The sequence below is a fragment of the Pleurodeles waltl genome, chromosome 2_1 (assembly GCF_031143425.1).
Source record: "Pleurodeles waltl isolate 20211129_DDA chromosome 2_1, aPleWal1.hap1.20221129, whole genome shotgun sequence".
NCBI lineage: Eukaryota > Metazoa > Chordata > Amphibia > Caudata > Salamandridae > Pleurodeles > Pleurodeles waltl.
The window spans coordinates 96,343,187-96,368,566 of record NC_090438.1 but is presented as its reverse complement, the minus strand read 5'-3'; the positions used below and the strand labels follow the sequence as shown (position 1 = coordinate 96,368,566).

The window sequence follows — 25,380 nt, the reverse complement described above, 5'->3', positions numbered from 1 at the left end:
CATGGGGAGATTAAGGGCCTAATTTAGATCCTGGTGGAGGGATTACTTCGTCACAAACGTGGCGGATATCTTGTCTGCCTTATTATAATCTCCATAGGATATTATAGGATTGCAACATGGCAGACGGGATAGCCATTTGTGATGGAGTAATTCCCTCCGCCAGGAACTAAATCAGGCCCTAAGTGATTTGCTCAGAATCACAGGATGTTGAGCCGTCGCCAAGACCCGAACCTGATTCCCCAGCTCCCGGGGCGACCGCTCTGGCCGTTACGTCACATCCTCTCCCCTTTCTTCATTGTGTAGTGGAAACGTTATGACACGTGGGTAACTCTGCCTCCCGGAATTAGTGATCTACCCAAAATCAGTCATTCCGGGGGCCAAGTTATTGCCTGGGAAGCCAATTGCACCCATAATAACTGGTACCAGACTAGGGCTTTGCTGGTAATTCTCTTGATAAAGTAGTGGGCAGGCCGCATTTTCCCAAGCATCACTTGCATGGGGCTATGCCACATTAAAATGAAGTTTATGGGCGGTACAATGCTGGCGTCAGATGGAAAGTTTTTAAACTAAATTGATATTTTTTGCCTTAATTATGAGCTCTGCTACTGGCATCCAAGCATGTGGCACCTGGGATACTTATCACCTTCCACCCTTCCACTTTCTCTCCCCCCATGCAAACACCTCAGCCACCCTCTCCCCTCCGCACGCATCCTTATGTCAATGCTCCCTTTCCTACGCATTCTTCTGCTCTCCTTGCTCCTTATCACCTTATGTTTTTCTTGTCGCTTTATCTTTCTTTCCCTATCTCCTTCATCCCATTCCCTCTCTTTTACTTGTCTTCTCCCTTTCACTTTCTTCTTTCTCTCCCCTTGTGCTCCATCTCCGTTCCCGGTCTTATTCTTACCTAGTTGGCATTTCACTTTTTCTTCTTCTTAATATCTTTCACTCTCTCTTTTGCTTCCTGACTTCCATCTCTTCCTCGTGTGTTCCTTACTCTCTCCTTCCCTTTCCCGCTTTACCCTTTCTTTCTCACCTCTTAGCTCATCTTGCTTTCTCTCTCCGACCTTCTCATAACACTCAACTATCCCTACTCCCTCGCTCGTTTTTCATCCATCTACTTCTTCCCTCCCCTCCTCTCTCTTTTCATTCTCTGCCTTTCCTACATCCTTTGACCTTCCTTCATCCATTCTCTCAGCCTCCCCTACCACTGCCCTCTAATTTTTCTATCTCATTTACATCTGGCCCCTCTACTTTATCACCTCCCTAGCTGCTCTCCTTTTGTCAACTTCTAACATATTTTCTCCCCCTCTATCACTTTCCTCTCATCACGTATCCACCGCCCAGCTCTCCTTTTCGTTTTCTTTGGGTCTCCTCGTGTTTCTTTTGCCTCTCTTTCTCTAACTCTCGCGTTTTCCTCTTGACGAGACCTTAGTTTGCCAGTGCCTGCCTCCCAGTAACTCTCAGAGACATCATACCACCACTGCGCACCTAGGACACTGCTAAAAGAATCCTGAGCGAGCGGGATGACAAATAAACTCCAGCCCGGCTCTCATCTGGGCCCTGATCCCGTGCAGCAACTGCATCACTGACCAAAATGGAGTTTCCCCAGGCTGGGGCATCTCAGAGGTGGAGCCCTAGATACTGGGCCCTGCTAGGCTGATGCATGACACCTCTTGGAGTAATCAGCATTAACCAGTTTTTCTCAACACAACCATCTGTGGCTGCTCTCGCCTTCAAAATGAAAGCAGTGCCCTCAGTTAAGACTTTTCATTAGATGCGGCCATTTATTAAATTAGATCATCACCCGAACTTTTAAACTAGTTCAAAAGGAACCAAGAGCAGTGTAAAACTTGTCAACACTTTAGGAAAAGTCGTCTCTACACCCTGGCTGTTTGATGATATTTGACAACATCGCTAGATGCAGTCCATGTACAGCACTCTGCTGTCTTTTGGCTTGGTTCATGCTATAGAAATACCATGTACACGCAAACATACATCTCACCCTATGGAACCAACAGTACCGAATGCTACTCTTTTTATTAAGCTCGGAAAGATGGGTGCAGAGTTAGCCTTGCATGCTTCCAAACTTCTAACCTACAGGAAACTTAAAGCTCTTTCCAGCATCTGCTCTACCTACTGAGGTATCTTACTGGTTATCATTGACCTAACCTTGAGAGAAGGCCCACATTCTCCTACTCACCAGGTCACATCTGGGGGTGGTAAGGCGTCGACTTTCACATCCAGCTTTACTAGTTTGCGGCCTTCTGTGACGGTCTGAACCAGAGATTTCTTCTGGGACACCTTGATGAAAGCCTTTTCTGAAATCAAACACAGAACTGTGGTCAATGGAATAATACCAGCATGTTCTCAATGGTAGGACTGCAAACAGGCACTGGAATGGATGCATCATAGAATCCTTCAGAATGTGCTGGCAGAAGCCATATTTGTTTTTCATGGTTTCCATTAGAAACACTCTCTTTTTTTGCCCTCACCTTCGTGATCAAAGAAGAACATCATCATGAGACTTTGTTACTCAAAGAATCACCCGTGGCCTTCAGAATCAAGATGGGCCCTCTTCTTGAACCCTCCGTTGTGCACAAGACGCTGTCAGAAGAAAATTACTCCCCATCTTCTATATCCCAGTGAGAATCGGCATGTAGATGAATAGTTGAAGAGTGTTGAATGAGAAACGGAGCCCCAGCAGGAGTGTCTGCCAACCTTGCCTGGCGTGCCTACAGCCATATCATCCTCCAGCTTCTCCTTACAGATTGATTTTGTAAAAAGGGTTTTATGTCACAATATCCTAGTCAGAAATATCATATGACATCAATATTATGTCCTCAATACTGGACACAGAAATGACAAAGCACAGGGCATATGTTTCCTCTCATTAACTCCAACTGGGAGATATTTCTGTAAAGGATATTTAGGGCACTATATTTATCTCAGATGATTTTTTGTCTACGATATTCTGGTGCCACACAAGAGATTATGAGGATGGATGCTGCATGCTGAACCCAGAGGCAGTCTTGGCCATGAGGAAGTCAACCAGGATCTACACTGTCCAGAGCTGGAAGATGCATAGAAACACCTTGAAAAGGGCCGAAGAGAATGAGATTACCTGTGTAACAAGTTTGGTGGGTTTTCTAATTGGCGGGCTGCATGTGAATGTTGCCTAAAGAATGATGAATTGAAGGAAGTTAATCTGTATTTGAATCTTGGAGACATCCAACCACATCCGAGAGGATGGAAATTCTCTCTCTAGTCTTGGGGCAGATGCAAAAGTACCCAACAGGTGTGGAGGGTATCAGCAGCCTTCCCCCAACCACAAGAGATCAGTCCCTGCTCACACACTTAGATGAATTCGTGTGGCCTGGGTCCCTGGCTGCTGCTTTAGAGCAGAAGGTGATAGGGAGCTGTATGTGGGTAACATGCTGGACCAACACAAAAATTATCACCCCACTGGTTTCACAAGAAAACATCTGATATGTGAAACAGGAGGCAAGCCTTTGGGGATAGACAGCTCACCTTCTAGTGTCCAGATTACTTAGGTAGTCATTTAAGTCCAAATAGCCAGCCCTGGATAGGAGCAAGAGAAGGGGGACCACATCATTACCTCTCTCAGAGTGTGATCCATGGAATGTAGTTTCATGCTAAATGTCTCCTATAGTAGCTGTGCTTTAGTCCAGAAAGACCACACAACTGTTAGATTCCTTTGCATGAATCAACTAGGTGAATGAATGAGTGTGAAAGAGAGTGAAAGAGTAATCCTAGTGTGGTATTGGTTACCTTAATTAAGAGGGTCCACCATGGTTTAGTCACCCTGACAAGTATCCTGGCTTTAGATAGTGTCAGCATATTCATTCAACACTAACCACACAGCCTTGGTACGCTAAAGAATGAGTCATGTTTATTTTATGTTGCGTTCCTTGTTCCCCACGACACCCAGGGGATACATGGGTAAGGCTACAGGGGGTAATGAGAGACTGCTTGGTGTGGGCAGACATGGCACACACACTGTACACTTCCCACAGCCAGGTACATGTTATGAAGATGTTTTCTTTTACATCTTCTATTATGAGTGGTCCTAGCAGGGAAGGCAGTAATCGTAATAGCCTTGCGAAAATGAAGAATCCTCTTATGAAGAAATACAACAACGGTCATTACAGAATTCATTGACATTTTGTTTAATTTTATATCATGCTGACCATAACTAGTGAGGCAAGCTAGAGAATGATATGATGGTAAAATGATGGCCTCAACTATAAACCTAACTGTAACCCCTACCCTTAACCGTAGCTGTGTAAGTACCCTACCCCCTTACGTATGCTAACAGTAACTCAAGCCTAATCCATGCCCTAAGACTGATTTACCCCTTCACCCTCATCTTATACCTACCCTAACATTTAAAGTAAACCTAACAGTAACTCTAGTTCTTGCCCTAACCCCCTGACTAATGCTAACTCTACGTCTTATCTTAACCATAACCTAGCCCTTCATCTAACTCTAACACTAACTACTGCTCTAACAGTTGTATGTTAAAATACTGTGTCCAAAATATCGTCCTGCCAAAATATTGTGCTAAAAATACTGTGGTTTAAAATATCAAGTGCAGATAGGAATGTATAGATTTACTATTCTTGACTCCACACCGATAAACATTGAAGGTATGTTTATCATCAAGGTACATCGATATGGAGCTAATTAAACCTATACTTAGCTATGTATACTTACTACGTCAAACTTCTGATCTTCAATACTTTTCCCATAATATTGTGGCAGGACAATAGTTTGGAATAGTGGATAGTTTCTGGTGGAATTTCATTCTAGTCCTAATGTTAACCCTCAAGCTAACCCTAAAATTAAGCCTTATCAATATTGTGGCTAAACCCCATGTCTCCCTATAACCTAATACTAAGCTTCATCTTAACCATAACTTAACTCAAACTCTAATTCATCTCTATCTATAACTTAACCCTAAATTTTATGTTAACCCTAAAGTGACATTTAACTTAACTCTAACAATACCCCTTACCTCTGCCCTAGTCTATCTTTGACCCGTGTCTAAACCCTAACATGACCTTTCACCTAACTGTAATACTCATCCTTGACTTAGCCATAAATCTGGCCCTATCACTGGCCCTAATCTAAACCTGAGGCTTCTTGAAACCCTAATATGAACGTTAACCTAACTGTAATAATAAACCTACCACTAACCCTTACAACTGCCCTAAACCTAACCCCACTCTTTTCCCTAACCTAACCCTGAGCCTCTTCTAAACTCTAACATGAACTTTAACCTAACTCTAGTACTAACCCTTACCACCATCCCCAGACCAAACCCTAACATAAACTTTAACCTAACTCTAGTACTAACCCTTACCACCATCCCCAGACCAAACCCTAACATAAACTTTAACCTAACTCTAGTACTAACCCTTACCACCATCCCCAGACCAAACCCTAACATAAACGTTACTCTAACACTAACCCTTACCACCACCCTAAACATAACTCGATCACCATCCCTAAACCAAACCCTAACATAAACTTTACCCTAACTCTAACAATAACCCTTACTACTAGGCTAACTCCATCTTTAACCCTAACCTCATTTTAAATAATGCCACATTCTTGCTTTTATCGACAATATACATTGTTTCAGTCTGGTGCATTTATTCTTATTTTTATCTATGATGGGTTCGTTCTTTTCACACGTCAGTGGTGAGAGCTCAAATACTTCTGCATTTCTATTCTTTTAGACAGAAGGTGAGCACTGAAAGAAGAGCCATTGGACCTTCTCTCAAACAAGGGACAGCTTAAAGTATCCATTTCATCACACTCAGTACATTTACATGACACTTACGGTACACTCTGACTGTGATATTCTTTTTCAGGTCATTTTTCAAATCCGCACTGCAGGTGTAGACACCTCGATCTTCCCTGGAAACGTTCACCTTGGTCAGATTGCCATAGAAAATGTTCTTTCCACCTTCTTGGTAATACGATCGTCGGACTTTAGAATCCTTGGGCTATTAATCAAAAGAACATACATGCTAACATTTAAAAAAGATAATATAGGAGCTGGCGTTTTAAGAAGTTAGAAGTTAGGAAAATACAGGCTGGCACGTAAAAAAAATAAGATAATACAGGCTATATTTTTTAAAAGACAGGAAAATACAGGCTGACGTGTAAAAGTTCAGAATATATATGCTGGCATGCTAAAAGGTTAGGAAAATACAGGCTGGAATTTTAAACTAAAATAAGTAAATACATGTTGGCATTTTGAAAAACGTAAGAAAATACTGGCTGCCATTTTAAAATGATAACATACTAGCTGCCATTTTAAGAAATTAATAAAATGGAGGCTGGCATGTTTAAAAGATAAGAAAATACCTGCTGGCACTTTTTAAAGATTCGAAAATACAGGCTTGAATAATAAAAAGTTAGGCAAACTGGCATTTTAAACTAACATAAGAAGATACAGGCTGGCATTTAAAGTGAAATAGTAAACTACAGGCTGGCATTTTAAAAACGTAAGAAATTACAGGCTGACATTTAAAAAAAAATCACAGGCTAGCATTTTAAACATGGAGCATATTTCTTTATACTGATCAAGAGATGTCCTTGTAATGCCAAAACTATTTTGTAAAATTTAGAGCCACTTCAGAACAGCCCTGAATGAACCAAAATGGATGGAGCTAGTGGTCCACTCTGCCATCCCAGTGGCCGTTGTTTTCGTAACTTAACTATCGTATATGCATTCATTACTTACCGATAATGACCCACTCCCTTGCCTTCTTTCTTAAATGAGCCGCCCTTGCCTCCAGCAGACCCCTCCCTTCCCAAACAAAATCCCCATCCTCGTCTTGTACTTAGACAAGCCAACCGGACACTCAGTTGTTTCTCACCAGGAGGGACCTGGAAGGAAGGCGAGTGAGTAGGACTAGGAGTAATGGACGCATTACCTCCCGTCCTTCCTTTGCCTTCTCTCTTAACCAGTGAGACATAGCAAGTAAAAATAGAAACAGACAACTGAGTTGCAAACACCCAACTTTAATAGAGTGCCCAGAAAATATACAGAAATAACTCTATTCCCTCATAGAGGACACACCTCTGTGGCTCAATATATTATCCAAACGTTCCAGCTCAGCAATCCGAACAAACATAGAAGGAGTGGACCAGGTTGCAACCCTACTAATTTCCACCACTGAAGTCCCCTGCATTTCACCACTGTTATCGCTATACTGTGTGTGGACTGCCCCTGAACCCTCTTGACCCTGAACACCTGGAGGAGGAACCACACCCTTCAACTCATCTGCCAACAAGACCAGAGAATGGATCCACCAACTCAAGGTAGCAGTAGAAAGCTTCTCCCTTTTCTTAGCAGGACCAAAATTCACAAACAATGCGTCCCCTTTATGGAACAAGTTAACCACATCCAGGTACCACACAGTGCAATCTGCACTCCTCATCTGAGGATGGCTCAGGATGAAATTCCAGCAGGACCACTCCCTGGCTGACATGAAAAGCTGAATTGACTTTAAGAACGAATGAGGGAACCTGAACCAGAATAATCCTGTTCTGAAACATCTTACAGAAAAGAAACTTACAGGACAAGGCCTCCATCTCCCCCAAGTGCCTGGCAGAGGTTATGGCCACTAAAAAACAAGTCTTAAAAGTTAAAAGTTCCAAATCAACACCCTCAAGGGGTTCAAATGGAGGCCCAGTTAAGGCATCAAAACCAGCTGCAGATTCCAACTAGGGAAAGAACAAACCAGTCTAGGAAACAAGTTCAACAGACCCTGAAAAAACCTAGGCATCAGCCCCCATCATCTTTTGGATTATGCAAAGAACCATGAAATGCCCGAATCCCTGCCCACTGAACCCTCAAAGTGGCTACCGACAAACCTAAGTTAGCACCATCCTGTAAAAATTACATAACCAGAAATATATGGGCCACCGTAGGATGTACCGTTCAGCCACCTTCTTCCTCAAACACCAAGTAGAAAAGGCCCTCCGATGCCTGGCAGAAGAATGCAGAGTAGAGGATCTCCGTGAAGCCTGCAAAGGCACTGCCTGCTGTGCAGGAACCCCTAGATCAGCTAAGCCTCTCAAATCAACCTCCATGCCGTCAAATGCAACTTCCTCAAAGACCCCATGGGAAGGGTCGGAAGGACAAGCAGAGACTGAATCACCGGAAGATCCCACTGTGGACTGCTCTTAACAACTGTAGTAAAGGGAATCGATTCGCTCAAGGCCACCATGGCACTACCAAAATCACCTGCGCCCTCTCTCTCCTGACCGTCTCCTGACACTCACCAGAAAATCCCTGACCAATTGAAAAGGCGGGAAGGCATGCATCAGCCCCTGAGGTCAACGACCAGTAAACCTGTCCACTGCCCAAACCAGAGGACATTGACTCCTTGTACAAAATCTCCGTACTTTCGTATTCCCTGGTGAATCAAACCGGTTTACCACTGGAAGACCCTGCCTCAGGACAAGCAGATCAAACAGAGATGAGTGTAGGGGGAAATCCCTGGAGGACGGATTTTCTCTGCACAACAGGTCTGCCCGATCATTTTCCTCTCCCCCAATGCACAGAGACAGAACATAAACCTGTGCCCACAAGAAAATATCCCAGGCAATCAAGGTCAGAGACCTAGATCTGGTACCGCCTGCCTGTTGATGTAAGCCCCCGCCACCAGATTGTCTGTGCCAGTAAGGCTTTTCCTTTCAGGTGCGCCTGAAAAGGCACCAGAGCCAAACAAAAAGTCTTGAAATCCCTCCAATTCAATGAGCTCTAAGAGTCCTGAAGAGATCAGAAACCTTGAACCTGCTCCGACCCCAGTCAAGCCCCCCCCCTCACCCAGAGAGACTGGCATCTGTTGCAACAATCAACAGAGTTGGAGGAGACAGGGAAATCCCCTTGATCAGATGTTCTAGCAACAGTTACCAAAACAGTTCCCTGCAGACAGGAGCTGCCATTGGGATACGGCCTGAAGATTGAGAGTCCCTGGAGACCAATGGGACAGAATCCAGTTGACCAGAATGCAGGCCTTGAAAAATCATTAAAATGTTACTAGGCCTGCAGGTCAAGTAACTTGAATAGTCTACTGTACCTAACTGTAATGTACTTGACCCATAGACGGGTCTCAAATTGTGTGATCCTAGGCAAATATTTTAGTTTACAGAGTTGCCTTTTTCTTCATTCTCACATATGAAAGCACCTTCCAATATGTGAGCTCGGCATTGTCTGCTGCACAAAAAAACTTTTTTGTTTGGTTAAATAGAGTAAACATTTGCTCAGTGTATATTTGGAATCTAGCCTACATATAGGGACAAAATGATCCATGACTTGCCTCTTGAGGGCTCATTTACAAGCCTCTAGCACCTCCTTGCCCCACCCTAGTGTCTTTTTATTACGCAAAGGGGGCGTCAAGGAGACATTTTCCCACGCTGCATTTACATTGTGCCACTTTATAACCCCTGGCGCCACATTATGCCTGTGCGAGGCAAAATGTATGCAAGGTGGGCATTCCCCCGTTAGGAGGTCCGGAAAAATGGCATAGTAAAATTTAGGAGATTTAACTGCAATATTTTTCCTGTCATTTTTAACACCTGCCTAAGGCAGGTGTTAAAGTAACACTCCCATTATTTCCAATGGGCCTCCCCATGAATTGCTGGACTAGCGCCATACTTTTTGGTGCTAGTCAACCAATACGCCACAATAGCATAAAAAATGTTGATGATATTGTGCTAATGTGCGCCATGGTTTGTCATATTGTAAATACAGCGCTATCATGGTGACATTGGGGGGGCGGGGGAGAAAAATGGCACATCATAGCTGATGCACCACTTTCTTGTAAAATGCCCCCAAGTTTACTAATAGCATTGCCAACAGGGCAGGAGTGTTTCTCGGTTTATGTTTGAACACTCACCTTTTATAAATATATTACTAAAGCATTATGTGGTAGCACATTGTCATTTTCAGACAGTAAATTTCCAAGAAATGTTCAAACATCTCCCTATTAACATGCAGCTTTACTGATAAAATTATATAGTGTATTAACAACAATATGTGAAAATTGGTTTTCAGAAAAAAACATAGATATCCTTTGGACATCACTAAGTAAAGTGTTCTGATTTGTTTTCATCCTATTGAGTAAATTCTTCTTCATACAAAAGTACAAAAATGGGCTTCCCTAACTACTGAAGTATATTTTAAAACGTTTGTATACTTCACTTAGTTATGTAAATGTTGTCTGTGAGGAAAAACCTGACAACCTACAGCCTTCCATTTCACTCTCTTTGTACAATCGGTCAGATAGTTCACCTTAAAATACCCTGGAACTCTGCAGGCAGAAGGAAAATTAATTGTAAGAAGACAAACTAATTTTTGAGCTCTCTGTCTGAACACAGAGCAATTGTGACAAGAACAAGATTTAAAGGTGTCTTTATTGGTCCTACACTTTCAGACTGAAAAGAACATCTGCTCTTTGTCAACTCACCAGAGTAGGTCCTAAAAATAGCTCAGCCTGATAAAATATGACTTGCCACAGGGAGTGGGCAAGTAGATTTTTCAAGGCGTGGAATATGCAGGTGAAACCTGGCCCAAGGGACATGGAACACAGCCAATGCCAAGTTACCCTGCACCTGCAACAATTTCAAGGCCCGGGGAGCTTCCTGAGCCACCAAAGACCGAACCTGATCCTACTGGCTGACCAAACTCCTCTCTGTCAATGTCACCAACCCTCTGAGAATTAGAAAACATACCCCAATGAACACCATGTCTTGGGACGGATCCAAAGATAACTTTCCCCAGTTCATCAAAAATCCGAACCCTTGTAGAACCTACAATACTCGTTTGCCACATGAACTCCCAAGTATGATTCACTTATGGATTGAACCAAGAGATCGTCTAAATAAGGATGCACAAACACTCCCTCTGCATGAAGAACAGCCATCAGTGGTGCCAGAATCTTTGTAAAAACCTGGGGAAGAACACAAAACTGGAAATGCTCACCCTCCTATTGTAAACCGTAGAAATAGTTGAAAGGGAACTGCAACAGGAATGTGCATGTAAACATCCTTAAGTTCCACAGATGCTAAAAAATCTCCTGTACCTATTAGCAGGATAATCTCCTAAGCAATCAACATTCAGAAATGATCAGCCTTTATCCAAGAATTGACTCACTTGAGATCCAGGACTGGCTGAAATGCCCCAGTCTCTTTCCAAACCAGAAACAAGATTGAATAGCCTTTCCCTTGTTCCGCCACTGGAAACGATTAGATGGCCCATTCTTCAAACAAGTCCCTGACCCCATCCAGCAGGGTCAACCTATTCCTCTTCGCACCAGGAACTGGAGACTGTGGAGGAACATGATTGAAGTCTATTGTGTAGCATTGGCCACAATGTCTAGTACCCATCGGTCTGACACATCCTGCTGCCATATATACAAAAAATGCAGAAGCATGCCCCCTACCAGCAATGCTCCACAGTGACAGTGATTGTCAGGAGCCCTTCTTAGGGGCCCGCTTCTGAGCAGGAACATTGTGTTTTGGAGAAAACCTGGGCTGAAACCTCCTCCTCCGAAAGGAAGACGGTTTTCCAGCAGAGGAAGCCCTTTATATGGCAAGGCATGTTTCCTTTCTTTAAATGCCTTGGAGATCATGGCCGGTCACTGTTCTCCAAAGAGTGCCTGACCCTCAAACGTGTTTTTTATCAGGGCAGCCTTCTCCCCAGAGCCTGCCTTCCACTACCTCAGCCACAGAGAACATCTAGCTGCAATTAAAGGCCCAGGGGACATAGCGGACGTGTGTAAATATCCGAGGAAATGTCAACCAGCAACCTCACTTGCTGTTCCATCGCTGCCAATAAATCAGAGCACTGTGTCCCCTTCTGAATTGCCACTGTCAGCTTATCAAGGTCCTGTACCAGGGATTGTGCTGAATAAGCAGAAAAAAGAGTTGCCTTCAAAGGCAAATTCTCAGCCAGAGTCCACTTTCCTATCCGTGGCATCAGCAGTAGTACAGTCCTCTGGATTGATAGCCGTTTTGCTGATCAGGGTAGCCAGAGTCAAATCCAGATGAATTAAATGAGGGAAAGTATCCTCCCCTTTAAAACCAAGTACAACTTTTGTTGAAATCAAGGAACTTGAATCTTATCCACATTCTTTCATCTCCTCAAGACCATATCCCTAACAGGACGTTGAAAGGGCATGGCAAACCTAGAGAGCATAACTTATTGAGCAAACAGAGCATTCCCCATCTCCACTGCTTGAAAAGACTGGAAATCCCAAGTTTTCCCTCACATGGGCCAGAATGTCCCACATGTCTTCTTGGGAAACACACTTCCCACCAATGAAGTAGACGGAGCCTCCAAAATCTGAGGCCGAAGAATTAACGTCCACCACCACAGTCTTAGGTTAGGCTGGTTTTACGGACTTTGGAGGGTGAGCCTGAAGAGCTCTTGCCACTGCTACCTCAATCATGTCCTACATTTCTTCCCTAGACATGAGAGGCACACTCACCCCGGACTCTGAGCATCTGGAGTCCTCTTGTGAGGCAGAGGAACATCCTCTTCCAAGGAGAAGATAGGGGTGGACAGCACATGCTTCCACTTGCTAGCTCTCTTCCCTTCCATGATCATACATAAATGCAACACAAAAGGATGATGGACAGAGTGCTGAAACTTTTCAAACGCTTACCCCCAATTACAGATCTGAGTTAAATCCATTGATCTTTTGCTCACTTGACCACCCCACGGGAGGACCTGGCCTGGCAGTTCGGGCTGAACTGTTCCCATGAGGAGCAGGATCAAGACCGATTTGCATATGGCTGAGTCCAAACTGGGGTGGCATGGTGAGCAAAAGAATGATGGATTTAGCCCAGATCTGTGACTGGGAGTGAGTGTTTGAAAAGTTTCTGAATTAGAAAAAAACCTGTCAGCAACCCGTTCCTGCTGCTTCTCCTGGAAAAATGCCTCAGAAAACAAGTCCTGCTGAGCAGAGGTGCCGGCCTGGAGGCTCAGCCCCAGCCTCAGCAAGACTCCCCAACTCTTTTGCAGCGTCCGCTGGCCTTGCTCCATCAGCAGCGATGCTGCCAAACACAGAACACAGCGAAGGCGGGAGACCGCTGCTTGAGCCCCGCTCCCGGCAGGGATCCAGGCATGAAGTCCCTGAGGCCCCGTTGTGAAGGAGGAAAGAAGGTAAGTCTCCTAGGAGAGGAAAAAGAACAGGACGAGGAGGGGCAGGAGACATTTTCTTTAGGAAGACAGGGGTCTGTTGGAGGCAAAGGAGCCTCATTGGTTAAGAAAGACGGTGAGGGAGGGACGAGAGGTAATATTTCTAGGTGTCTGAATCTATGAATGCTTAATTCTGTTTTTCCAGATGATTCTAACACACCAGTTACTAATAAATATTCAAGGAGTAATATTTTTATTCTTTCATTTTGAACAAAGAGTTACAATAGATTTGCACTCCTCATATGTTAGTGCATTGAATGGCCCTCAATTCAAAATCCCCAAATCATCCATTGATTTTGTTTTCCTAAGGTAACTTTTATCACTCTTTTCCTCCTTTCCTCCTTTCCTCCTTTGACAGCTGAAGCTTAACACTTGACAGTCACCATGTCCAGTCACCATCTCTCATTCTGTCTATTTTTTTTTTATGTATTCCAAGTCAAATAATGGAACATGTTACTTTGATACTTTATGTGGATACAGTTGCATATGTGGTCCACATTAAGCAATATTGTATTGTGCCGCTTTTCCACTTGAAACATAACAGACCCATTTGTAAAGCCCACATTCACACCTGAGGAGTATCCTGGAACTACTGATAGCTAACTGATGTTTAATGTTGCCCAACTCAATGATACTCATTTTATGAAAGGCTGTGTGGACCTGTGGGGATTTAAGTCTGTGATCATGAGGTCAAACACACATCCCAGGAATAGATGTGTTAGTCCACTGACCCACCAGACCCAGAAGTGTCTGAGAGGAGCAAAGATGAAGGCTGCCAAGCATTAAGTTCCATCAGCTAAGCCACAGAGAGGAACAAAGATGGAGGCTGCAAAGCATTAACTTCCACCAGCTGAGCCACCTTTGAAAGATTTTCCATTGTGATTGTGAGCTTGAGCAGAAGAAGACATACTTGGCGCATGGTCTCCAGAAGTGTGGGGAAGATGTGACAAGCCTGCATCTGAAGAGAAAAACCATTAGTGGGAGGAGCAAATATGATACAAGAGTTTGGAAATGCAAAGAGAAGAACTCCTTGCACTAGATAAAGTCAAGCAACTAGGTGAGATTACCGTTCACCAATAGCCCTTCTCATTTGTGGGAACAATTAGGAGAGGCTTAAGAAGAAGAGGATTTACTGGAATTTTTAACTCCTCGAAATGCCTGATGGGAAAGGGGTGCAGGTTTAGCTAACTGCAAGAGGGCTCATCCATTTATCGTTTGATTTACGTCCGGGTCCTGCGACAGACATAGCAACAGAGGCAAACAGGGAGAAATAAATGCAATGCAAGAAGGTAAGAGACAGCAGGCAAAAGTAGGAGGCAAAGAGCAGGTGGGTGGCAGGACCGCTCCCCGCTCTGTACCTAGCAGTGAACTACAAAACTCTTTGCCTGGGTTTGAAGATACAGAAGTGGCATCATTTTTGTGACCGGGTTGAGGGAAGGTTTTAGGATATCCTACGTGTGACCCAACCAAACGTCACTGCAGAAAACCTCCAGCCCTCCAGGAGAAGGGTGCTCAGAGAAAAGATCATAAAAGAGTTCCATTTGGGAAGGATTTCTGTTGAAAGAGGTGCCTTTGGAAAATGTAAGGATGTCTCCCTTGGCTCTACCTGCTAGAAATGTTTGAAGAATTCAGGATGACCCCCTACTTTTTTATCCAGAGGGGAACTCTGTGTGTTAGCATTTTGAGACAGAAGGGTTCTATGGTGGTGCTGCCACCCTTGTGGGAGGGGGTGGAAGAGGTCAGGAACAGTGAGGAGAGGCACACCTCTTGCAAACCAGGACGTAAAGTCAGCGATTCTGACCCACGGCTGTCTACGGCGGAAGGTTAGAGCCCTTTCTGTGTTCTATCCAAGATGACCAGGTCATCTGTGTACTTCAAAATACTGAGACATATGTTTACTAGTTTAGCATGGAAAGTACTATCCATATTTCTGTGGGCAGCAATACCAGCCACAGTTAGCGTAAACAGGACTGGGACTGAGAAGCACGCTTGCTTTGGCCACTGTAGCTCCTGCTCCTCTTGCCTTTGTGCGACCCTGTTTTGGGGCCCCTTAGCCAGGGCCCAGTCTGGAGAAAGACTCGAACTCCCATAAGTCTTCTTGCCATGCCCAAGGCCCTGACTTTAGACCAAATTAATTCTCTATTTAATCAAAGGCGGTTTTAAAATCAAAGAACCTCTCAAAGAGGAGACCTTTGCATAGTTTCACCTATGTTGCCACTAGCAAACTTAAGCGGTGGCCCATAGGCTTCTCTTATGGAACTAGAGTCTGTCTTGTTAAGAGGAAGCATTGACTTATTTTATATCCAGGTCTTGATGTGTGCAAGGATTAAATCTGACAATATTTCTTCTGAATGTCAGGCAATTGGCAGCAGAGTGTAGAGGACAAAGAAAGGAAGCGGGGAGTGGGGGTGTAAGTGGCAGTGGCATGGGACGTAAAGGGGGAAGAAAGAGTTTGAGAACTGATGACCAAGGAAGATGGCAATTCCAAAAATCAGAGGTGCAGCAATTTTGGGGCACGATTTTGAGTTAATGTGACAGATCTCATGGCATTTGTAATAAACAAACTCTAAACCAGGCTCTAACTGGGGTATAAATGGGAACCCATGAGCTGCAATGAGGATTTTTAATTTCTTTAAACCTGTTCATTTTTTTTTTTTAAACTTTACATTAATTTACGTTTTTAAGGCAGATAAATATTCAGCAACCTATCACTGTTATTTCAATTGCTCAAGTTTATTGTGACTTTTTTTTACAGTATTCCTTTTTAATTAAGTGTTTCTGCTCACCTCGATGCCATTGAAGGACCAGTCCACGCGCACACGTCCATTTAGGAGCAGCCGCACAGAACATACAAGAGAAAGAGTGTCTCCGACCAGCAGCTTCTCCTCCTCTGCGTGGGCAGTCATGTCATAGATATCTGCCACTGAATACCAAAAACACATAAATAAATAGTGAATTTGAGCTAAGCTAGGATAATGGCTTAAATTTAAAGAACTTCGTAAAAAGAGGGAATGGATGGTTCAAACTGGCTCCCTTGACATCCTTCTACTCACCTCTAAAGACCGCAAAGACTACTCGTGCACCCTTTAATGTCCACAAACAATATTTGTGCTCAACCATTGTGTTGTTCTAAACCAATTTCAATTTTTCTACCTAAGCCTTGCCACAACTATGACCCGACAGTTTTCCCCGCTCACACAACTCAAGCTGTGCAGTGCAGGAAGACACTGAGGTAGAAGGTGAAGTATCCAATGTCCGTGATTTCAAATAACCAGTCCCTTTCGTTAGAGCACTGATGTGATGGCTGCCATTTTGGGATGGGCTCAGCCGGATGCAGTGGGTAGCCATGACACTACACAACATCGATCACTCACTCATCTTTTGATAGATCCCATGGGAGGCATTTGTCCGAAGACAAACTCTCCTAGTGTTCAAAGTAAAGACACATGCATGGAATTCGCATTTTTCAAATATGTGGTAAAATCTGTTTATTACACTTTAATTTTATTTATATTTAATGCCATGTTGCATTTGCTTGATCACTGTATATCAGCAGAGATGGAATTCATCTGGAAGGAGCAAGCTATTATGCAACTTCCTCTGTGTGTTCCTCTAACTGTTTGGCACTAGCGGATGGCCTGTGTTCACTGGATACGTCACCCCCAGCATGCACATGGGCTACCACGGTCAGTAACATTCTCAACCACAGTTCCACCACTGACTACTGCCAATGCCACTGAGATGATCACCGGATTATTCACGAAATGATGGTCATTTTAGCATTCTCTCCAGATATTTAATGCTCTGCCATCTAAACCAGGCTTTTAAAAACATTTTATGGGTCACAACATTTTAGATCTTCCTCCCTCACAATTCTATTTATTTCCGATCAGTGCACGAAGGCCCCTGCACCACACTCCCTGTCCATATGTTTTTTTTAGCATCAAAGGAGATTTGCCATGGGATCTCTTAGATCCCTTTATTATTTCAATATGTTGTTGCTCTTCATTCTCCGTTGTCTACCTTACTCGCCTTCTCACATTGTACTGGTGCAGGGTTACATTACATATAAAGGTCATACATTTATTTTGTGAGTTTAGTTTTGCCAATATCAGGATCTCTGTAGTTTCAAGCCAATCAGGAAGATTTGTGTTATTTTGCTAAATTATCAACATTAAAGCTCCAACGGTGGTAATAAACAACAATGCCAAATGGTAATTTACAGTATGGTCAGACAATATACAATAGGCCTTGATATTTGTGTTGATGTGCACTTAGATCATTTACTACTCATAAAACCTTTATTGTAAGTTCCTACAGCACAGTCTTTACCATGCTGCTATTTGTTCTTTACTTGGCATTGATGTTAGTCCCCATTGCATTCTGGCACTTGTAGTTTCAAAGTTCTCAGTCAGCTACTGTTAAAGTAGGGTAATATGGTGCCTCACAGTCATTGGCAAATCTATAACTTACTACCAAATCGATAAGTTGCTATTGAATACTGCTCAGTAAATGCTGGAACTATATTTATGAACAGTCCATGTTTTTGGCAGCCATCAGAGAAGAGTGTTCATTACTCCTCTGGGATTTCCTTTATTCAATTCCGATTTTATGCGAGCCAGGAATTTGATACCTGTTACACGGCATGCGTATCTCGGAGATGGTTGTAACATTCAGGGGTTGAAGCAGAACATCATATACAAGAATATCATATGACATATATATCATGTCCTAAATACTATGTACCAAAATATAGGCCCATCAGGTATAGATTTTCTATTATTAATTTTATATTTTTGTAGACAATTTTTAGAACACAATATTTATGTCAGACGATACTCTGACAAAGATAGCTCAGTACCGCAAATTTTAGGGCATTTGTAGAATGACTTGTTGCTTGAATCCTTAAAAATGAATCTACTAATCTACAAAATAGTAGTCCTACAGATCAGCCCTCATACAAATTCATATCTCTCAGTGGAGAGTTCATACTGATGAACAGTGGGCAAAAAGTGTCTTTAATACTAGGGGTGGGTAGAATAGTCCATTCCGCTCGTGGAATTGGAGGAATTTTGGCGTCTCTGCTTTACTCTTGTAAAAATGTTCAGGTCAAATTCCGACAATCGCCGCATTATGGAATTTTTTCCCTTGTGCAGAACGGTAAGTTTGCGAGCATGAGTGAGATTTGCCATCCCCTAGCGCAGTTTTTGGTCACTAGAAGGCTATCCGGCAAGATTTTTCTAACGCGGTAGGTTGCGGGCAGTTGTGAAGGTCCGCAGTCAGATGACTGCTGCTCAGGTAGAAAATCTACTCGAGCGGCAACATAATCATCTCGATTAGCTGCGCCCTCTGCTTGGTGCCATTTGTGCTGATTTTTCAGTGTGGAATGTTCTACTGGTGCTGAATCTTTTCTTCCTGTTGGTGGAACTCCATGGAATATTGCTGAGTTTTTATGTAACTCCACAGGGAGTTCCGCTCACCCCATTTATTACCTACAGCCCCTCAGAAGAAGCCACCCAAGAAGAATTTGATGCAAATCTATGTTCGATCCTTACTGACACTGATTATTTTAGAAATTGTCTGATAACTTATGGGCCCGCTGCAGGGCAGGTGGAGCAGACATATGGCAATTATTAGGGCACTATGGTTTCAGTGTAAGAGTGCAGGCTTAATTCAGATTTCAATACAAATGATTGATTGTTCGTTTAACACTTTGGAGTTAGTAAAACTATCAAAAGTATGATTTTTTTCCAATTGTTCCTTGAAAAGTTTTTTCTTGTTTAATGAAGACTTAAAACAGTCGGAGGTAACATCTGTGCTGCCTCTAGAACAGATACTTTACAGCTAGTCAACTACTTATTTTTTATTATTATTTTTCATAAAACGTTCATTGGGGAGCAAGAATCATCAATCAATTCTTTAAAAAATGGTCATCAGACAATGAGACATGACATAAGATTTACAGCACAAATCAACATAAGAGACAGAAAATGGATATCAAAATAAATATAAAAAGAATACGTAGTGCTCAGGCATGATGAATTTGCATCATAATCCCCAATTTAGTATGACAATACTAATAATTTGTCTTTACATACCACTTTATGCCACATTTTTTCGTTTTAAAGTGCTGTAGGTAACTGGCGTACTATTGTCCAATGTAATGGCACTGAACTTATCGACCTCTGAAGGATGCAAAGTTGGGTTGCTATTAATAGGACTCATACTCATGCCCTGCATGCGACATCAGATGTCAGCAGTGAGAGCTTAATTCATTGACATGTCTTGCTGACCGCATTATTGCTGTTCAAATTCAAGAATCCTAGAAGGGGAGGCTATGCTGAGTGTAAATAAAACTGCAATAAAAATTCTGCAATAAAAATAAGTAATTCAAGCCAAATAGACTAGTACTCATCTAATATTTATTTGTTTACTTATTTAATGTTTACCTATTTGATTTGCCTCCTTGCTGGCACTTCGCGACATCAGATTGTCAGCAGTCGGAAAACAGAAGGACCAGTAGTACTGTAAGGGAAGATCATCTGATAGGAGCACCGGTTGCTAATCCCCGATGGGGAGTGAGGGTGTGCACCATCCCAGATATGGAAAGCTTGGCCTGGGTCCTCTATAGAAGGTAGGGTGCAGTCCCTCCTCCCATTTTCATCACAAAATCCTGCAAACGTTTGGTTGTCTTTCAAGTACATTAATTCGTTGTAGTGAGTGAGGGTCAGAAGCTGCTACCCCAGACTTACCCTTTGGTATCCCTGCCCTGACCATGGATACCTTTGGTCTCAATGGTCTTGGAGGCAGTGACATGAGCCGAACGTAAACAGCGCTTTAGGAGCTATGTTTTTGGCTTTCCACCCCACACTAATCTGTTGGCCCATGAGCAGCATACAGAAGGCTGTTGTGGGGCTAAGGGTGGGACAGAGGGTCAATCTTGTTATTTCATGGTGGGTCAAAGAACATCTGATGTTACGTCTGCTACCCCAGGTATTTTGGTGAATTGATGTCCATGTGTCTTTTCTTTACTTTTTTTTGTTCCTGAAGGAGGTGATTTTATTAAGTGGACATATCAGACTAAGGTCTCTTTTTAAGTATTCCATAGACCCAGGTGGTAGCATTAGGTAAATACTGATTCCATTGGGAGCGGTATTTATTGGGTGTGCTATTACAATAGGTGATAATGCAGTTTCCCCTTTACAAGTTGCATAGTCTCATTTTTCTATTTTATTGCTGCCTGAGGGTATCCGCATTTGGCAGACTGACAAACAAGAAGGGGAGGCAGACACAGGCTGTTAGCTTTGAATAGATACTTCTAGTTTTCTCTATGCACCTAATGATTGGCTGTATGCTTAAACATGACAGTGATCACTTAATGCCATATTTTGTTCCATCACTTTAGACTCACTTCTTTATTGATTTATTTAAATAATCATGTTCTTGGGGGGGGGGGTTGACTTTTTATTGTTGAGGACACATGATAAACCTGCAGAGTATTTTCCCAACATTGTCAAAGTAAAACTTTTTACAGATAAAACAAGCTAGTGGAAGTGTGTCTGATCTGAGGGCCCGGTTTATAAAGGGACTCCGCACTTGTGGCGGAATCTCTGCACTCGTGGCGGTATCTCCGCGTGGTGACTCTGCAGTGCATTGTGAGGAGATTTCATCACTCATAATTTTACTACACTTAATTCCCTTTGTGAATGGGGCTCTAAATTAAGCCATGTAACATGATTTAAAATTATGCTCTGAAGCAGGTGTCTCCAACCTTTTCTATAACAAGAGCTACTTACGTTCAATAAAAATCATGCCAACCTACTAATATAATCAGTGTTGTATAGACAAAATTACGTTAGTGGCCACCCTATGCAAGACTGCCAGTGGTGATTACCTTGGTGCATCAGGCTGGGTTGCCAGCAGTAATGCAAGATAGGTTTTAGCAATCTGGAATGTATATTTTAGAAATTAAACAATTTGTATCCAAACATCATCTTTTGAGAGCTGAAGATAACACATATTTTCATCTTGAATACACACTTTTCAGTTTATTAATACATAAGTTAATGAATTCAAACAATAGTCTCTAATTTAGTAGCCTGGGCTACACATAGGAGAGCTATTCAGAGGTAGCTGGAGAGCTATCAGTAGCTCACGAGCTACTAGTTGGAGATGGCTGCTCTAAAGCATATCAGTGATTGTATTCCACTGTTAAAATGTAGGCTGCCGCTATTTCCTTTTCCTAGTTCATACATTTTCCCATAGCCAGACACATCTTTGTCAAGACAGGCAGGAATCGCTGGTGTTCAATGCCTGACCAAGGACGTCATTTCTGAGAGTGTAAAACATCTGATTTTCTCAGTAAATACAGTGACGACATCCTTGCCTCATAAACCCCTTCACACTTGTTGGGCCCCCATTTTCTCTTTCTCAGGCCTAGCTGTCTTTATAGTTATGGTTAGTGCTTAGATCTGGGGTTCCTTTCAAATGATGGATTATGGATGGCATTGTCACTTAGTGGAAGGTAGGGTAAGGGGCTGTCCCTGGTACCACATGCCCTGCTCTTGCTCTCCCCCGGTTTCAGAGGTCACAAAATAAGCAACAGAATCAACAAGAAATGAAAAGGAAATACTTCAGGCCTTAGCAAGCATATTTAGTTTTTTATTTGTATTTTTTGTTTTGCGAACACATGCATACATGCTGCTTTTTAAAGGTGGAGTTCGTAAGTTTGCAAGAAAATAAGTAACCGCAACCCCTAAAAAGCTAATAAACACATGAAATGAAAGACATTATATGTAAGAAGTGCCCTGGCATTCAAGTAGATGTTTTAGATGTATGTGCCCAGTGCCATCCATCATAGTGAAGAGAATAAATGGCTGACGTGGGCTGGTCCATTGCCCCATATTATATGCTGCATTGGACAAAAACAAATTGTGAATGACATTTAAACAGACCCCTAGGCCCCTCTTTATATGTATGTATGCATGTATGCATATATATATCTATTTTAATGAGAGCTTTTTGTAAAACATGAACCTGTATAAAAAGCTAAAACTGCCTCTAGGTTAGAACTAAAAAGGAAACAAAGCTGTAAAATCACTTTTTAGGTCGAGCACGCAAGCACTTTGACCTGTTGTTAGTATTATGGGCTTTCAACCACGCCCCTCACTTTCACTTGTTCGTGGGTTGCTATTCAAAAATCCTTTGTTATAATTGATAAATACTTTACGTTTGTCCCTCCTTGGGGAGGTTTTGCTACCGCCTTGCAGACTGACCCTGTTACATGGATAATTGCATGATTGCCGATATGTTTGACAGTGAGCAAACTTCTATTTCATCTCTCCTTTGCACTCATGCTCATGATGGCCGTGGGCTTTGAATCGGCTTGCTTTTGTCAACTGTTTTACTTTTCATATTCAATTTATGTGGCAAGAAAAGTCTAGTTAGGAACTTACAACCTCAAAAGCTCTAACTGAAGCAAATGCGAGACTGATTGAATTGCCAATGGTTGTTACTTTCTGTATTTTCCATTACTTGCAATTCCAGTAGCCTTTCACCTGGAAATAGAAAGCTGTTAAGTGTCTAAAGTTTGTACAGAGGATTAACACTATGATGCAAACAGGAGTCGAAGAGTGTGTGACATCACTTCCACTATTCCCTTCCAATTAGTGAATTGTTTCCATGGTTACAGTGAGTTTAAAATACATAACTATCTCCATTATAATATCCTCTTCTTTTATATTTCCACTCCAGATTTTTGCACAGCAAACACAGTAAGTCCTCAAGCGATTATGTCGTCAAAATGTATGACAATTTCAATCATTCGTTAAAAATGAAAGGTCTTGAACCCAAGAGCCTCTGGCACGCTGGATGGGTTGTGGTGAGGTACTAACTGTACAGATGTGTAAGATTCACAAGTATCCTCTTTGCTTGTTACTTACCCACTTTCTGAGGCATATAAAGGACTGAGTAGTCTTTTCCGTTGACTTGTGTCTTACACGTCAGCATCTGTTTGAAGGTATGAGAAGGGTGGGGTATCACGAACCCCTTTGTAGGATCCCATAGTACCCCAGTCAGAACATAGCGTGGATGCTGGAACTGCCAAGAGAGAAGAACATAAACCACAAAGTCACAATTTGATGTCTATTGAGAAGATACAGTAGATAGGGTATTTTTTTCAACATCCTGTAGTTTTTTTTCTTCGAAACAGGAGTATGCAGATCTTGGAAGCCTTTGTTGAGAAGGCAGTCCCAGAAATGATCTATTGCAGGGATTACCTTAAAGGGACTAACCGGTGCACACAATGGATACATAAGTGGATCGATCATTGTAACCAGGAAAGGTGTCCATCATCCCTGGAAGGATAGCAGTACCATAACACTGCTGTTTCATGAGGCTTTCCCCGCTTCTACTAACCCCATCGAGCCAACCTCTTACTCCTGGTGAAACAGAACCTCATGGACAAACCCTCTGGACCAATGGAGACCTCTTGAGGGATCTCACCCTCTAGCATCGTGGGCTTCTATGTCCTCCTCGAACATTCCACCTTGGTCAATATACAAGAAAATGGATTTAGCACTGCCAAGCGGTTGCTTGGTAAAATCCTGGCTCTGTACAAAACTCTAAAGAAAATACATTACATAAAAGGAATAGAAAGGTCATGATTTGTTAATAAAAATGTCCTATTTGGAAGCTAATGAAGATGCGTTCATGAAGAGCCGGGCCATGGCAGCTGTATGACGCATGTGTGACTAGAGAGCAGTTAGGTAATGTTTGTGACAAGCACTGCCCTTGTTGTTGGAAACACAGGGTACTGCTGAGAACTCACTGAAAAGCGGATTACTCCACTTTTGGCTTTGACTTGCAGGTGCTAGACTGTCAAACAATCAAAGATTGCTTTCGGAGGGTGGTGTGGGGTTGAAGATATAATTCAGGCTGTCCATCGATCACTCAGAAATACATATAATGTCCAAGCAGTGTTCACCTTTTAGGAAAAGTAAATACAATTTCTATTTTCTTTATGTCAATGTGGTTGGTAACCTCAAAAAGTTGCCTCACAATAGGTTTGAATAAACCTTGACCTACACTGCAACTTTCCTGGAAAAGAGATAAACTTACGATTATTTATTAAACTAGTTTTCTCTATGAGAACTGATTGGGGGCACAAATATCTTACCATCGATATTCACTCTTTAAGGAAGACTGAGGGTATCTTTGTAGTATGACCTCACTTGATTTCAGGGCTGGTCAGTCCTCTGGTTTTGGAGGGTAGTAATGCAAGCACTTGCAGTGTCATGTGTCCTTTCAGAGTTGTGTTAACACTTCTCTGATGGCACTGATCCTGAATACTTGCAGACACTCTGGAAACAGTTCACTGCTGTAGTGCCAAACGGAGCCTGGTGATGCTAGGGTATGGCGCATCAAGACGTCATGGTCCAAGTACAGGTTCACACATGCCAGCATCACACTTGCAACGCCTCTAATTGTGGGTAAATCCCTCACTTTTGATGCAGTGGCTCACAACTGGTGAACAGCTCCCAAAACAAGGGGCTGTAACAAGGCCGCACATGCCCGCTTCACACTTGTGTGCATTCTTGTTGGAGTGAGCGCCCCACGTGGTGTGCACAGACCAACCACGCGTGAAAGACACAAACACAAATTATCATGATGGGGTCAGACATGCTGCCCTCATGCTTGCACGTATTTTTGGTTCTCCAGCATGCCCGCTTTTAGAGTGAGCACCCCACTTGGTGCAGAGACCCACCACACATGATGGACACAAACACAAATTATCATGACACATGCTGCCCTCATGCTTGCAAGTATTTTTGGTTCTCCAGCATGCCAGTCAAGAGAATTATCTTCTATAGGTCACCTTCAAAATGATGCAGGATTCTGTTCTTGGTCCAACTTAGTGGCAGTTCACAGCATTATTGGAGCTCAGAAACATAGGGCCAGATGTAGCAAAGGTTTTTACCCATTCTGTGTCTATGGGAAAAAGTGTTTTTACATATGGCCCATAGAACACGTTTTGTATCCTCGGTGTAAGTTCTTACTTCTGAGAGGAGACAAAGAAAGATTCTGCTCTGGTCTCTGCTTCACTGTACACAGGCATTCAGAGCTTCTGCAGGTTG

At 42.7% G+C, this 25,380-nt stretch overlaps 1 protein-coding gene across 2 annotated transcripts in view; it reads right to left on the bottom strand.

The window, feature by feature from the left end:
* LOC138261579 (vascular endothelial growth factor receptor kdr-like) overlaps positions 1-25,380 on the bottom strand; it is a 420,550-nt gene that overhangs the window by 228,507 nt on the left and 166,663 nt on the right. For both annotated transcript variants that reach the window (XM_069210667.1, XM_069210676.1), the window contains exons 5-8: positions 23,188-23,344; positions 16,033-16,169; positions 5,867-6,032; positions 2,201-2,318 (exon numbers count right to left, since the gene is read on the bottom strand). In XM_069210667.1, the coding sequence (XP_069066768.1) occupies positions 2,201-2,318; positions 5,867-6,032; positions 16,033-16,169; positions 23,188-23,344 (578 nt within the window). The remainder of the gene's footprint in view (positions 1-2,200; positions 2,319-5,866; positions 6,033-16,032; positions 16,170-23,187; positions 23,345-25,380) is intronic.